The sequence below is a fragment of the Sylvia atricapilla genome, chromosome 11 (genome assembly GCF_009819655.1).
Source record: "Sylvia atricapilla isolate bSylAtr1 chromosome 11, bSylAtr1.pri, whole genome shotgun sequence".
Taxonomy (NCBI): domain Eukaryota; kingdom Metazoa; phylum Chordata; class Aves; order Passeriformes; family Sylviidae; genus Sylvia; species Sylvia atricapilla.
In genome coordinates, this window is record NC_089150.1 from 16,924,647 (window position 1) to 16,940,463 (window position 15,817).

The 15,817-nt window shown below is 39.4% G+C and overlaps 1 protein-coding gene across 7 annotated transcripts in view; it reads left to right on the forward strand.

The window, feature by feature from the left end:
* DOCK3 (dedicator of cytokinesis 3) overlaps window positions 1-15,817 on the forward strand; it is a 185,393-nt gene that overhangs the window by 19,626 nt on the left and 149,950 nt on the right. For all 7 annotated transcript variants that reach the window (XM_066326884.1, XM_066326888.1, XM_066326885.1 and 4 more), the window contains exons 3-5: window positions 8,051-8,091; window positions 9,914-9,969; window positions 12,671-12,767. In XM_066326884.1, coding sequence (XP_066182981.1) covers window positions 8,051-8,091; window positions 9,914-9,969; window positions 12,671-12,767 — 194 coding nt within the window. The remainder of the gene's footprint in view (window positions 1-8,050; window positions 8,092-9,913; window positions 9,970-12,670; window positions 12,768-15,817) is intronic.

Sequence of the window (15,817 nt, forward strand, 5' to 3'; positions counted from 1 at the left end):
ATACAAATACCTTAATCTAGCAGATTTTAATAAGTTCTTTGGATATCATGATGCATCAAATCAAAGCACTTGAATAAAACCTACTCTGACCCACTTTCCCTAGGAAAGGCTGAATGCTCTTGGCACTAATCCAGTCTGATAGGGGGTCAGTGTGTTTGAAGTTAACCATCTGTCCAGAAAATCTTGAACCCTGACCTGATTGTTGTATTGTAACTGGGTCTTACACTGAATTTTCATAATGTAAAGAATATATCTTTTCTTACTATATTTTCTTAGTGTTACTGTTAAGCATTTCTATTAAGTGTATCGGTTTAATTACTTAGAAACATCTGAACAGGTGGAAAATATTAGTTATTGAATAGGTTAGCAATACCAGAAAAAAAATGTAAAAAATATGGGTTTAAGGGAGATTTTTTGCATTTATCTTGATGTGTGTTATTGTACCTAAAGCAAAATGCCGTTGTAAATTTTATAGTTCTTATGTGGCTGGAGATGTCTGTGTGTAAATAAATTGAGTGTCCTAATGCTCTGCTTTATTCACAATGAAGAATGTGATTTGAAGTTGTGTGTAAAAGGAGACTTATTCTTACCCTAATGTTCAAGCAAGTGAAACATGTAAAACATGTAAAACATTTCTGGTGAGAAGTAGATTGACAAGATACAGTATAAGAACATGTTTCACTGTAGTCTGAGGTGGAATAATGTAACCTTAATCCTGAAGTGTTAAACAAATTCAAAACCCAGGACCACAAATTTGAATTCCAAATTAACATTCCACGAAGTTGAACATGTAGTTTTTTGTTTGTTCAGTTTAAAGTAATTTTTTATCTCCACTGTTAGTGTTGCTCCCCAGACCTTCTGCATGCTTGTCAGCAGACTCTGCTTGTCCTCTCTCATGCCTGGAACTCTTCTTTTGCTCTTGATGCTTTTTCTTGTACTTGGGTGTTTTCCCTACTGATGTAAATCATCACAAAAAAAGTCACCTTTTCTCTGCTAATTTTTCTAGTAACATACATTTGTAAAAATTCTGTTGAATGAGATCTTTGCAGTGCAGTGGAAAAAATTACCCACAAAGAAGCTTGCTGTAAACAATCCCATGCTTTTTTTAAAAAAGCACAAGTGGTGTGATGGGCTAAGCTGTATGTACACACTGAGGGCAAACTGTCTTTATTCTATCAGGTTTGTGAATTGGAACGTGGTGCAAGCTCAGGAAAAAAGTATCTCTTTGCTTAGGGTGGGGTAACTCTTAAGGGAATCAAACATTGTATATTGTTGAAAGCAGTCATGGTATTTTCCAACCATTTCTGGGAACTTTTTAAAACTGGGAAATAAAAACGTGATCTCCAAGGAGCAGGTTGTTTATGGAAAACAAATGGATAATCCAACTTGTCTTTACAGCGTTAAAATAATTAGGCTTTGAGTGTTTCCTTTGCTGGTAGTTTTAAGGATGATTCCTCAAAAGCAATTCATGCCAGTCTTCAAATTGCTGACAAAAGAAAAAGAGGTCCTCAGGCAGAGTTTTCCTGGATGGAAGAAGGTGTGTACAGAATTTTTTGGCTTTGTTTTTTAAGCCCTCTATCCTGTCATTTTGGTTGAGGTGCTTTACCATGGACTCTGTGTATAAAAATATACAGTAATTTTGATAATAACATCTGGAACTCCACACTATGAAACTCATCTGAATATTCAGATGGTCTGTACTGCAGCTCTTGCATGTGTGAATTATGCAAAAAAGCACACTAAATGTGCAAAGTAGGCTCTTAAAAGGGGAGAAAAAGCAGTTGCTTTTTAAGCATTCTTGTCTAAGTGGTTGTTTAACAGGGTCCTCTACTTCTGTCTTATTTGCTGGGGAGTCTTTTGTGTAGACAGACTGGATAAAATAATGTTACCCCACACAAAATAAGGGTCACTGCTGTGAGAGTCACAGGAGATCTATTGCTGTTTCAGCTTCACTTCTTGAATAGTTTATGCATAATTGTCTGCAGCAAGGATTTTTCTGTCTGAGTTGAAAAGATTCACATACACAAAAACTTCTAGAGATGTGAACTGTAATTTCAGAGACTCGCCAAAGAATTCAAGGCTGACAAAGATTCAAAGAGTAGCTATACTTCTGAATGTGCTTATTTTTAATCATAATAACTTACCGAATAACTGTATTTGTATTATAAAAGACCAAGTGCTTTTCTGTAGTGACTGGTGTAAGAAGCAGTTACTGCAGCAAGAAGCAGTCTTTTAGTCTTCTTTCTAAAGGAAACTGCTTTTAGAGCAATTGAATGAAAGAGGAGGAAATTTCCTATTTCAAGATTTTGGGCAGCAAAGTTTTTATAGATATTTGCAGAGTAAGGAAGCAAATGCAGGTCCGTACACACACACCCACACACATGTCTTGTCTCTAAGGTTAATAAATATAAATACCAAATGATAACATGTTAAAAAATATTGTGGTTGTCTATGCAATTTTAAATTGAGTGAAATAGAGTTGTCTTTTTTTAAATTGGATCTTGTTCACATGCTTGAAATTGGAACTTTTTGATTTCTTCAAATTTGTGTGACTGCTCCTCTGTGTGCCTTCATACCAGACCACAAATACCTAAATCACTGGTGTTTAGCCCTTCCTAAGCCTGACAAAGGCCTTCCACTGCCACTATTCCAGTAAATCAAACCCATGGACTTGCTCCCTGCCTTTCCTCTGCAGCTACCAAAGGCTCTACTGTTTCTGTCAAACACCATCTGTAAAGCATAAGGTGTTCACAGAGGATCCTCCACTGGTCTCACTCAGAGGTTAGGAATGTTCATCAAGACACTGCTTGGGCCTGTGCTTGTCATTCACAGCTTTCCCTGTCTCTGTTCCCCTCTCTGAGCCCTTGCATTTCTGGTCTTTGCACCGAGGGAGAGCTGGAACACCAAGTGCAGCTCTCTGCTCTGCTTGCTGTGCCTGGAGGAGCTGAAGGGGCATTAGTGTGCCACTTGGAAACGCTGAAAGGTGGAGTTTTCTTTTGTCAAGTGGCAAAGCATGAGCACACTCCTGGTCTGAAATATGCATTTGGACTGTGCATTCTAAAGAGCACCCTGTCTTTCAAATCACATGGCCTTTGCCCTGCCACAGGCAGTGGCTGTCAGTAACTAGTGGCATTCAGACTAGGTTAAAAATGTCTGCTTTGTCCATTTATTTTTATTGCTAGAGGGCAATTTTCTTTAGATTAAAAATGCTATAACTTCAGTAACTGTAATTATTTCCTTGAGAATTTTGTATATTCACTGAAGAATAGAAACACCAGCTGATGCCTGAAGCACCAGTTAGAAGAATATTATCTTACCCTTGCAAATTCTACTATCCACACAAGTATTTATCTACATGGTTTTCATGCAGGTACATTAATAATTGTGTTCTTAAACCATGCATAAAATACATTTAATTTCCCTCTGTTATTCCAGCAGTTGATGGCATAGTCAAAATAAGGTATTTGGGACACATAAGCAGCAGATATAACTTACAGTTAGGGGTTTTTAAAGTTCTTGATGAATTCAGCGTGCTGAGAAGTGATGCCTCTGCCACGGTTCCAAGCTGTGCCATACAGATGAGGGAGGAGACCCACTCCAGGCTGTCAGTGCTGTGGGAGCCCTGCAGGTTTCCTCCCATCTGACTCAGAAGCTCTCCTGGGACTGCCTGGGCCAAAGTGACTCCTTCCCAGTAATTTGTGTTTGGCTGAGGAAGATGTCTCCTGTGAGATATCCCTTTTCCTGTTTTTCCCCCCCTTTTCATCCTTTTTTCCCACTTTGCCTTTTGTGGAATGTGCCCATGGAAGTGAAGCCTCTCAGGCTCCCAGCTCTCCTGGGGCAGATCGTGCCCAGTTATTGAAAGTCATCTTTCAGAACACAGGAGTGGCTTCTTGGCACCCAATGCCATGCTAAAACACATCCAGTCTCTCCTTGCCTTTTGTCGTGGCAGCTCTGGCAGCATGATCAGCGGATTCCTGTGGCTCTGCTGGCCCCAGGCTGCTCCCTGCCCTGGTGCTGGCAGCCAGGGATTCAGCTGCTGCTCCTCCTGCCTGGCCATGGGTGCAGCAGCCAGCTTGGGACAGAGCGCCCCAGGCATCAGGAAGGTTTTGCTGAGCACTGCTTCTGCCCCTCTCCTGGGTCACTTTGGGTGCCTTTAGCTCTGCACAGCAGTTCACATGCAGATAACAAGGTAAAAACAGTTGTTTATTGGCTTGTATATGCAAAAGACAGCTTTGCTCCAGGACTGAGGGTTACTCACGTTACTGCCAAGTACATTTATTTTTGTAGGACAAAGAATGCTCGAGTTCCTGTAGCAGATTCTACTAGCAGTACTTTATTTAAGAACAGTTTTAGCTTTAGGATTTACCATAAATACTTTATTTTTTTACAACTTATTTTCAGAATTTTTTTTGTCAAGCAATTATATGCAGAATTTATTTTTTCTTAGTCTGCAGCTCATTATTCTTTACTTAACACTGATACTTGAACTTTATTTTTGGGAAAATAGGTCAGTATTTTTCAATTAGGACCCTTTTGCTTTTTTGTTACTGAGTCCTCTAAAGGAGTGAGCTGTTTCCATGTGACAGACCTCTTGTGGATTAAGTGGAAATCTGAAAAAGGTTGTGAGATGGCTTTTAGAAAGAATATCATTCAGGTAAAGATCAAAAAGCCTTTGGTAGTTCTAGTCATTGAAATGAAGAGGTTGAGATGTCCAGGACTGCCACAGAGCTACTTTTGCAATTTAGCTGGGGCTGCACTATTGCTGAGGCTCCTGAGCTGACACACCCTTGGAAAGAAGGGTTTCAGTCTTTATCCAACAGTTTGCAGATTCTCTAATGCAGCTTCAAGTTCCCTCACTGGATTTCCACAGGTACAGGTAGTTTTAGAGTGGCATTTCTGATAGACTAATTCTTGGTTTTTTGTACCAAATGATGTGTGTCGTATGGAATTTCCCTTGGCTGATTCAGGTCAGCCATCAGCTGTGTCCCCTCCCAGCCTCACTGCAGGCGTGATCATTATTTCGCATTAATTTATTGCAAAAGTCTTGTCACTTCATAGCTGTGGTTTTCTGCTTCTTGATTATAAATCCCATCTGCTTCAGCACTTCTGCGAAGTCAGTACCCTGTAAGGACCATGTGTCACTATTAAATGCATGCCATAACTCTGAAATATTAACAGTCATTATTTGCAGTGTAGTGTCATCCTGAACCTGTTGGTCAGCACCGTGTCTGAGCAGGGAGTGTTTGTTGGGATCACAATTAGCTGAGCCACCTGCCTGGATTTGATGACTATTGTCATTAAATCCTGCAAAATAAATGCTCTTTAAGATAAATGATTACATCAATATTAATGCGTTTGAGACTAATTCCAGAATGCAGGTTTAGTTCATTTTAGGGAATAATGTAATGCAGATGCAATTTTCTAAATGCTCCTTTAAAAAAAATAAAAAAGCATTGTACCTTTTCCCATAGCTTTTGCTTTGTGATACAGAATGAGTTGTGCATTTTACAGTGTGGGGATTTCAGCTTCTGCTGAGCTCCTCGACTGTCTCTTGCTTGCACAAAGTTGAAGGAAACTCAAAATAGAGAGGGGTGACTTGGAAAAATTATACCACATTAAAAAAAAAAAAAAAAAAAGAACAACTAAGATCTGGAGACCACAATTTATAAGATTAAAAGAAATATAATAACTTCTCAAATATATGAAGGAAACTACAAGAGGGAAGTCAACAAAATATTTTCCATGATGTCCAAAAGAAAAAAAATCAAATATTCAAATAGCGTTGAAGAAAGTTCAGGTTGTAAAGGGCACATATGTTGTCTGAGCCACTGAAATAGGTTGTCCAGTGGGGATTTGCCATCTCCACTTGACATAAATAGATTTCTAAGTATTGTACCAGAATTTCACATTTTACCCTCAGTTTTACTGGCCAGCGTTGATCTGCAGAAGAAATTTCTTCTAAAAAGGTTCCTGTACAACACCACTGCTTTCAAACTGCTCTGTGTGCAGTAGCAGAAACAGAGCTTTCTTGGAATTTGGTGCAGAAATTCCTTGGAATGTAGGTTTTACAGATGTATGGATCGTTTTCCACAGAAGAGGAGTGTAGTGTTATTGTGCTCTGATAATAAATAATTGGCTGCTGTTTAAACCTGAGTAAATGTGAGGAGAGATTTAGGGACATGGCTTGGATGAGCTGGTTGGTTTCTCAGGGGCCTTCCCTGCCTGTTTCTCACAACTCTGTAAGCACAGAGCTTGTAAGCTTTGAAAATTTGTGTTGGAATGAAGAACAAAAACTTAAATGAGGAAATTGTTTTTTGGAAATGTGTTTTGTTTACTGCCCTGCAGATCTGATTATTAATGGTCACCCCCTTCACTGGGTTTTGTTCTTTTACAGGTCTGTTCAAGACAAACTTGGATAAAGTCACTTTTTTCCCTATTTATCCAGAAGTGTCATTTTGTTTGTCTTAGTGCTTAAATGTCTGGTTATTTCTGAGGTATAGACTCTTTTTTAATATTAGTAACAGTGAATCACAGGATAAATGCATTTATTTATTTCTGTGACCTTAAAAATATGCAGCATCTGTTGCTCCAAAGCAGGTGTGGGCACAGTTGTGTGGAGTTCTAGAAATCACTCATGTTAAGGATCTGTATGTGTTGTTTGTGCATATATGTATATATTGATATGATTGCCCTGATGATTGATCCACTAAAATTAATTCAAAACAACAACAGTTTATTTTTTTTAATATAAACAATGATTTAATAGGAAAACAAATCTTTGTGTTATGTCCTGTCTTCATGAGAAATTTGTGTAATGAAGATGATGGATTTTGATTTCTTCTATATGAAGGTTTGCATTTATTTTGAATTCATATGGACTTAGATTGCCTTTTTAAAACAAAATAAAAATTCAAGACTTTCAGGCTGTCTTTAAAACAAATTCAAAGCCTTTTTCCCCACATCTGATCCTCTCAATGAGACTTTTACCATAATTCAGCCAACACTGAAGTAGTTTTTCTAAGTGAGACAAGCTACCCAGTTAGTTTGTCCTGTTCTTCTCTAATCTCCATAGCAAATTACTGTCAGGTTTTGCCAGTGCAAATTTAAATAAGGGAGGGAAAAACAGTAAGTGGGAATTCACTGGGAAAATGAGAGGATTTTTTATGGGAAATGGATTTAGCTGATGTGGAAGTGTTGGCCTTTGGCAGGCCTGGGCTGTCCGGACTGACACCTGAGGGCTGAACTTGGTTCAGAGCTGGGCCTGGCCAAGTTTGCCCAGGAGTTTGAGATGGCTGGGGAGGGCCAGGCCCCCTCCCCAGAACTGCACCCACTGTCCCCCTGCAGTCCTGGGGCTGTCCCTTTGTTCCCGGCTGAATCCTGCACTGACATTGCTGTCACCTGTGGGAAGCTGCAGGAACCAGGTTCTTCTGTTTAACTTGCAGTTTTAGCAGTTGTGTTTTACTTCTCATTTATTGTCCTGGAGCTGTTTCCTGATGGGGGATAAAATAATAATAGTAGTAATAATAATAATAATAATAATGGGTAAATTAGATCCTAAAGCCTGTTCTCTACCCAAACATACATAAGACCAAACACATGCAAAGAATTTATATATTTAAGGAACATTAGAAATGTATGATAATGGCTTTTACAGGTTTCTGAAGTCTGGAGATTTTGTCAAGATAAACACTGTAACAAGACTCCTCTGCCAGCCTGGAGGAGAAGAGTTCAGTGCAGACTCTTCCCTGAGCACTGAATAAATCTTTGCCACAGTGACTAAGGGTTATTAGTACAAGGACTAGCTAATCTGCTTTTATTTCTGGTGGGAAGAAACGAGAGCATTGCTGGTTGTTAAGGGCTTGTCATCATTGCAGAGCAAAATGAAAATAATTAAAAAAAAAAAGAAAAAAATATCTTTTAAAAATCCCACCTATGTGAGGCACAGCTGGTTTTTTAGGTGATCTCAGAAACTGCACAGTTGTAGTCGGTTTGCTTCTGTGTAGAGAAAGCAGTGCCACAAATAATTATAATGTGTTTTATCTGGTTTCAGGTTGGTACAGAGGTGTTTCCATTAAGAAGCCCTGTGTCAAGGTAAGCATGAATACATTTGTTAATATAATGAGAGATTAAATCTATTTTGCTGTTGCAATCCAGTAAACTTTTCATTTTCCTTCTCTAACTTTTTTCCTGTGGGAGGATTAGATTTCTTTTTAAATTGAGTGATACTCATTAATCATTCAAAGGATCAGAAACCTTCCTGACATGTAACATGTAATTTTTTCAACATTTATAAATCTCATCCAATTTAATCCTCTCCACCCTACCCTACCCTAAGAAACGCATAGGTGGGTTATATTGCATTGCTTAAATGCAGCACTTTTAAGAACACATTTAATAAGTTGAGTTATTAAACTAAGACAATTTTGAAAAAAGTCTGTTGAAAAAGGATTTTGTAAGTTGTTGGGGGGTTTCAGATTTTTGCAGTTTAACCATTAGATTTTGTTATTTTCCATTTTTCCCATTGTTTTTGCTCTTGGAGAACTTTTTTGACTGTTCTGGTATGATTGTTTTTGTGAAGACATCTAAGTTTTTAAAAATGTTTGTATCCGTACGTGTCAGTAGGTGCTTCTGTATGAGTTTCACATCATTATCTGTTGGTTTAAATGTTGCTTGTGTTTAAAGAGAGAAAAGTTCCAGATTCCTCATGTTTACCTGTGTTATGGAATATAAGATTACCTGTATTAAATTGTCATGGTTATAATACTCTTTTAATGAAATGTCTGCAGTCACTGTGTGTGTCAGTACTTCTGCTTGTGTCTATGTTCAGTTTTGATAGGAGAGCCCTTCAAACCTTCCCTGGTTTTTTAGATACTGGAAATAGGCAGCATTAACTGGAAGAAAACCAAACAAGAAACCAAGTGTCATTTCTTCCTTTTCTGAATTTTCATGTGGCTGAAAGCAAGCACATTTGCTGTTTTCCTGGTGAAGCCATTCTTCTTCGATTCAGTTTTTTTCCTTCTATAATTTTAGTCTTGCCTATGAGCAAGAAGGAATTTTCCTTAGCATTTGGAATCTTCTTTACTTAGTATTCCTTTCAAACCCCCCTCCCCCCAAAATTTTTCTACCTAAATTGTATGGCTTTAAAGCTCTAAAAATGGAAAGCCCACACTTGATTTCTGACATTTTTGTCAGAGGCTGTCAGCTGGTTTTTAATCCAGATGTCCAATGCTGCTCCTGTATTTCCCACTGAAGTGCAGGTTGCTGTTCTTACACACTGACAGACTTTGCTTGAGGATTCAGGGCCGTGTGCTTTACAGAGAATGTGGAACACTGGCAAAAGTTTGGATTAAATTCCCTTCTCCCCATGTCTCAACACACAGGAGCACTCTGGCACAGGCGAGGTCAGAGCCCAGCCCTCATGGGAACAGCAAAAGACAAATAACCCGAGGTATCCCAAGTGGGTTTGAACAGCTTCTCCTTGGAAAGGGAGGAAAACTGATAGCTCCAGGGTATGCAAGTAGTAGAATACTTCTGTCCATGAGGGCTCAATGCAAATTTGATGGTGGGCTTTTAGTTTTTGTTTCATCTATCTTTTTAAGCCTCTCTCTGTGTCACCCCTAATCACCATCAGCCTGCTCTGGGGGCTGCTGGTGCTGTGCTGCAAATTGCAGAAGAGCTTTTCTCATCTTCCCAGGTGGAGGTTTGGTCCAGTGTGGTGTCCTGGTCTAAGACAGACTAAACCAGTCAATTGTTACTAATCTGAATGTAAATCTGATGTTTCATCTGGCAGCTTTGACACAATGGTTGTTTAGGGGGTTTGTAATCATTATATTGGCAGTTATTGTGGCTTAGGTTACCCATGCTAAAAATTGCAAATGTATTTTTCTAATGCACAGAATTTTTCCTCTTGCAGGGGATTTTTCCTGCAAATTACATACACTTGAAAAAGGCAATTGTCAGTAACAGAGGGTGAGTATTTTTCCTTCTTTTTAAGAAGCTCCAGTGCTTTTTATCTAGAAGGGGAACAAATAAATAATTATTGAAACTTAAAGAGATGTTTTAGTTTGTTGTATCTTTTTTTGTATGTGAGGGTTTGAAAATTAAATGTGATTCTACAGAGTTGGGGGGTGGTTTGTTTGTTTTTAATGTAGCAAGAATCAGGTCTGATGGTTACTCTTGTTTGCTTTGGCTCATAAAACTGTAACTTTAGAGGTATCATCTGAAATACATGCATTTAAAGAACTCTACTTATATTCTTCCATTTCTGCTCGTTCTCTCACTTGCAAAATACTGCGTTTTCCTGTTTCTTATGGAGGCACCAGTCAGCAGACAGCCCATCTCATTTATGTACAGGTTTTCAGAGTCATAGCTGACAGGTGTTACCTTGAACCTTTTCTGAAGGATCCAGCCCTCCCCAGCTCACCCAAAGAGTGACTGAAGCGCACTGCTGAAGACTTCTGCCCTTCTCTTTGTTTGTAGCTGGCGTGTTGCTGGCAGTGGGTTTATTTCAGTTCCTGTGAATAACAGTGGTGGCAATGTCATGTGGGGAAGTTACTGACTGGGGACTCTGCAACCTGCAAAGTTTCCTGTGAGCTCGACTGAGACTACTGAAATCAATATCTGGTGTTTTCACTGCTGCTTTTACTTGCATGTTTCAGATAAAGGCTGCTGTGGGGAGATTTATAATTGCAATGTTTCAGACAGTGACCTGAGGCAACAAATTAATTGTGGAAGATAAAATGTATTAAATGGCACTTAGTGAACTACCTGCAGAAAAACAGGTGACTTCTGATAGTCGTGAATTATAGATTTGTTCCCAAAGTGCCTCAGTAAAGGTTGTAAGGGCAGTTGTAATACTGATGCTTCATAATTTTAGGATGTAATAAAATGATATCTATTGCATAGAATAACCACTCCTAATGTGTACTCTCCTCAGGGGAAGGAGCAGTTCCCTGTGATGTGTAGTTAATTAGTCCTTGATGATAGTTTGGAGTTTGTGAAGGGCAACCAGTTCAGGTACTTATTAGAAAGCTGATACACGGTTTAAAAGTATCAAAGCCTCATGCACCGGTTGATGGAATAGAATGTAGTGCGGTTCCTGAACCGGAGTGGCACAGGTTTATCATGTTTTGTTTAAAACCTCTTTATTTCAGAGTATATTTCAAGTACCATTATAAACACTTGTGAGATCACAGAGCATATGTTGAACCTCCAGGTAGCTGAACACCACACAGCCATCTGCTCCCTGCCCTCCCCAAACATCCCTGGAGACTTCAGGGGCTGTCTCCAGGGCTGGAGCACCCCTGCTTTGAGGACAGGCTGGGAGAGGTGGGGTTGTTCAGCCTGGAGAGGACACAAGTGATGCCTAGGGAAGGCTGACATGAAGCAGAGACTGGACAGAGCTAGAGAATAAAGCAGGTATTTATTAAAAGGCCTCTAGGATACACCTTGGGCAGGAGAAGAGCCTGAACCCTACACCCAAGTGGACTAAGAATGGTCACAAAATAAATGACTGGTCACAAGGTGTCATCTTTCTAAGTTTGGGTCCATTTGCATATTGGGGTTTAATTGCCCAATTGCAGCTTCAGCTTGTGAGATCCCATCCTTCTTGTTCCTCCCTTCAGCCCACCCTTGTTTGTGCTTTTGGGCCTAAAAGTTATCCTCGGTCCTCAGCTGGAAAAGGATTTGTTTTGTGTCCCTGCTCTGTGAAGAGAGCTTACTAACACTTAATATGAGGCTCCGAACTGCACCCCTAGGCAGCACAAAATCTGAAATACATGAAAGCTAAAGCTTAAGGCATCAGAAGGCTCTGGACAAATCTGCTTGTGTCCTTTCAGTATCTAAAGGGGGCTTGTGAGATGGCAGGGACAGGGCTCTTGGCAGGATCTGTAGGAATCAGACAAGGGATGATGGTTTACATTTAAGGAAGACTTAATTTAGGCTGTGGGTAGTGAAACCTTGGCATAGTTTGCCCAGAGAATCTGTGGCTGCCCCATCCATGGAAGTGTTCAAGGCAGGTTGGATGGGGCTTGGAGCAACCTGGGACAGTGGAAGGTGTCCCTGCCCATGGCACGGGGTGGAATGGGACGAGCCTTGAAGGCCCCTCCTGTCCAAACCACTCTTGTGCTCCTCCTTTAATGGTTTTAGAAAATCTTTATCACAAAGGAACAGGGTTTATTCCTTTAATTAGAGGATAGATTCTCTCAGATTTCATCTGCAATGTTGAAAAAGCCTTCTGGATAGGTTGGTAGACAGCAGGTATTTTGGGTAGTTTTGATATTGGCTAACATTATTGGAGGGGGAAAGAAGGGGTGGACTGGCTTAGGGAAGGGACCCAAATTGTGAAGGACCCCACTCTACAGGCAAGTTAATTGAACGTGTTGTAGTAATGAAAACTTCATTGACCTTGATTAGAATGAAATGATGTATTTTACACAGGAAACCAGGAAATGCTTCACATAAGCTTAATCTTGGGGAATGTAATGAAGGAACTGTTGCTATGACTATGGAGTTGCTTCAGTTTTACAACAGACAAAATGCTCCTCTTAAGATATTCTCCTTATGTTGAACAAATTCAAGTTTTAGAATTCTACAAATTACTGTGCTGCTACGTTTCTTTTTCTACCTTTTCCAGGGTACATTTCCTAACTTCCCTCCTCTTTTTCTCCAGGCAATATGAAACAGTTGTTCCTCTTGAAGATTCTGTAGTGACTGAAGTCACAGCGACGCTGCAGGAATGGGCCGTGCTCTGGAAACAGCTGTATGTGGTAAGAGCAGTGCTCCTCTCCTTGCACTTCTCTAATACCCTGGGAGAAATGTTGCCTGCCTTTGTGCATTCAAAATCCATCAGAATCAAAATCAGAATTGTTGGATTCCTTGTATTTAATAGGGATTCCCTAACTGCAGTATGTGAGAGTCACATGGCCTACGTTGGAAATTTCTGCAGTTCTGAAATTCTACCTTTACATCTGAAAACTTCATCGTTATTAAAAAAGGCAACAATTTTAAAGCACTATTAAATATGTAAGAAATAATATAATATAATACTTCTGTAAGTCCCATCAAAGACTTCAAAAATTATTCAGCACAGTTTGTAAGTAGTTATTTTAGTGTCCAGAGTCTGAAAGGAGAAGAGCTCAAACTATGGGAGGTTTTATGCAATTGTTCTTCCATAAATTAGAAGTAAACACTAGGATAAATGTATTGAGTTTTATACACATCTTTTTAAAGATAATCTTCAGTTGCTGCCACTTAATGTCTCCTACTTCTGCTTTCATCCCTCTTCTTACATTTTAATAGCCAAAGTTCATGACACAGCAGACTTGAACATTTGAAGGTATTTTTTCTTGGTTTTTATTTTCTCTTTTTTAGCTGAGTAATTGCAAGCCTTAGGATTAGGATCAAGAACTGTAGATGGTCTAAGCTTGTATTTCCTTCCTTTAGAGAAATACTTTTACAGAGAGCTGCAGCAGCTTTGTTTCCTCATTTAAACCTGCAGTGGCAGCAGTTACATGTCTAGGAAATAAACCCAGGAATGATCCAGTGAAGTGAGTCTGGTGCATCTCCGGCATAACCAGCTGTGTTCTGTGCTTCAAAAAAAAATCAGCTCTTATGAAATCAGTTTTACTCTTGATGGTCCAGTTCTTCTGTGGAGTCAAATGTTCCTGGAGGCCTTTCCTTGGAAAGGAGCATCTGATGCAATGGAGGAGGGGCAGAGAATGTGGTATATACCATGTTTTATACCATTCTTTACACCTAGTACTGCTCCTTGTTCCATTGCACATACTTACCTCTCTGGTGTGTGGGAATAAAGTAATCTTTTCTGTTTTCTTCCTGTAAGATTTTTTTTTCCTGCCCCTCTCCCCAATGTCAGCTGAAGATAACAGTAATATTGGCAATGATATTAAACTGGAAATAGGGGAACCATTTTACCTACAAATGAGTTAAGCTTTCTTTCTACTAAAGTATTTATTTTTTTATTGTTAACACCAGTTCCTTGAGGGGAAGGAGAGAGAAAGCTCTAGTTATAAACTTTCATTTAGTGATTTTTCTTTCTGGAACTGCTTTCTATTGTAGCTCATTATATTTCTTATAACATTGCACAAAACATTATTGTATTCTTAAATAACAGGCAAAAGTTACTGTTCTTTGAGAACTCTTTTACTGTTCTCAAAGAACTTTGGAAGGAGGCATCTGCTCCATGATGAAAGAAATTGGCAGAGTTTCTAAGTAGAAAACACATTGTTTTGTGTTGTGGTTTTTTTGTGTGGTTTTTTTTTTTTTTTTTTTTCCAAAAACTTAAAAAAATTAAAAATTCTAATATAGAAATAATCACAAAATTGTTTAGATAGGAAGAGACTTCTTGAGATCATCAGCTGCCTTCTCAAGCAGGGTCAGCAAGACCAGGCTGACAGGACTGCACCAGCCTGGTTTTGAGTTCCTTCTGAATGGAGGCACCCCAGCTTCCCTAGGCCAAGCTGCCAATGTTTGAGCACCTTCAGAGACTTCTTGTCTCCAGGCCACTGATACAGTACCACAGCTTTTCTGGCAGAAGAACAATTTACACTGTTGTTAAGTGGGTACCAGACATTTGTCCCATCTGTGGCTGTACATAGGAATCCTCAGGAAATGCACTGAGGTGCCTGTGGCAGAGCTGAGATGAGAATTTTATCCTTGATGTTCAGGCTGGAAGCTATGTAAGGACATACCTTAAAATATGTTGAAAGACTAAATGGAAATCCTTGTTTGTTGTTGGATCAGCAGCAGCAGAATTTTTTATTATTTCCAAACTGTAATGAGAATCATCTGAGAAATGTAATTAATGTTATTTATCATGCAGCTGTGCCTAGTCAGCTTTGTAAAAAAATTACTTACTGTGGGGGAAATTCAAGTGCTGGCTATTGCAGACACTCTGCCTAGGTCAGTGTCTCCAAAGGGCCCTTCCCTGGTGAGTGGGACTGCCAAACAATGTGGCAGCCTCTCTGAATATCTCTAAATAGGCTCAAATGTTCATCTCATGCTTTTTGGTGAAATCCCTACCTGGATTATGATTTGAAAGACCAAGTTGGTTCCTATTAAAGATTCCCAGCAATTACCTTGGTAGTATTGTTGAGGTGCAGTGTAAGGTTTGTATTTGTTTCTCAGTTAAACAATGGGAGCTGGGGTGTAATACCCAGGAAACCTTGCAGTGATTAAAGCACTGCCTGGAGAGGGATGTTATGTTGTTTCAAGATAAGGAAGTTCTGCTGACAGAAAATTGGAGAGAGGAGGAGAACAGGGAGAAATGGAAAGCTGAAGTAAAGCAGAGCTTTGAGACAGTTATAGAAAATTAGTTGGTGTAAAATATTGGGAATCTTCCTCATCTCCTTCTGACCACAGAGAGTCCATGCCAGTACTGGGAATAAACTGTGGAGGGGAAGCTCGAATGGGTTTGAGTTACAGGAGTTGTGCAGCAATTTCAGTTTAGATTTCTGAGAAATATATGTTAGGAAGGTTACCCTGAGATGATCACATTACACAGGGCTGTGATATTCTTGTAATTTTTGCTCTCAAGGTGAAAGCCAAGTTTTAGTCTGAGGAGAAAAAGGCATTTGTCTGTAATGAGTTCACATAGAAAGGGCTGTGCTTGAAATCAGTTTGAAATAGGAAGATGTATGATGTGTTCTTTACTTTGCCGTGATAATGAATTATGCTCTGAGTAGTTGGATTCTGATCATATAACTCTTTAAATGCTGACAAAAACGCAAGTTTTTTTAAAATGCCAGAGGGTTTTCTCTAATCGGAAAGCAATACAAATAAAACTGGGATGGAAAAACCA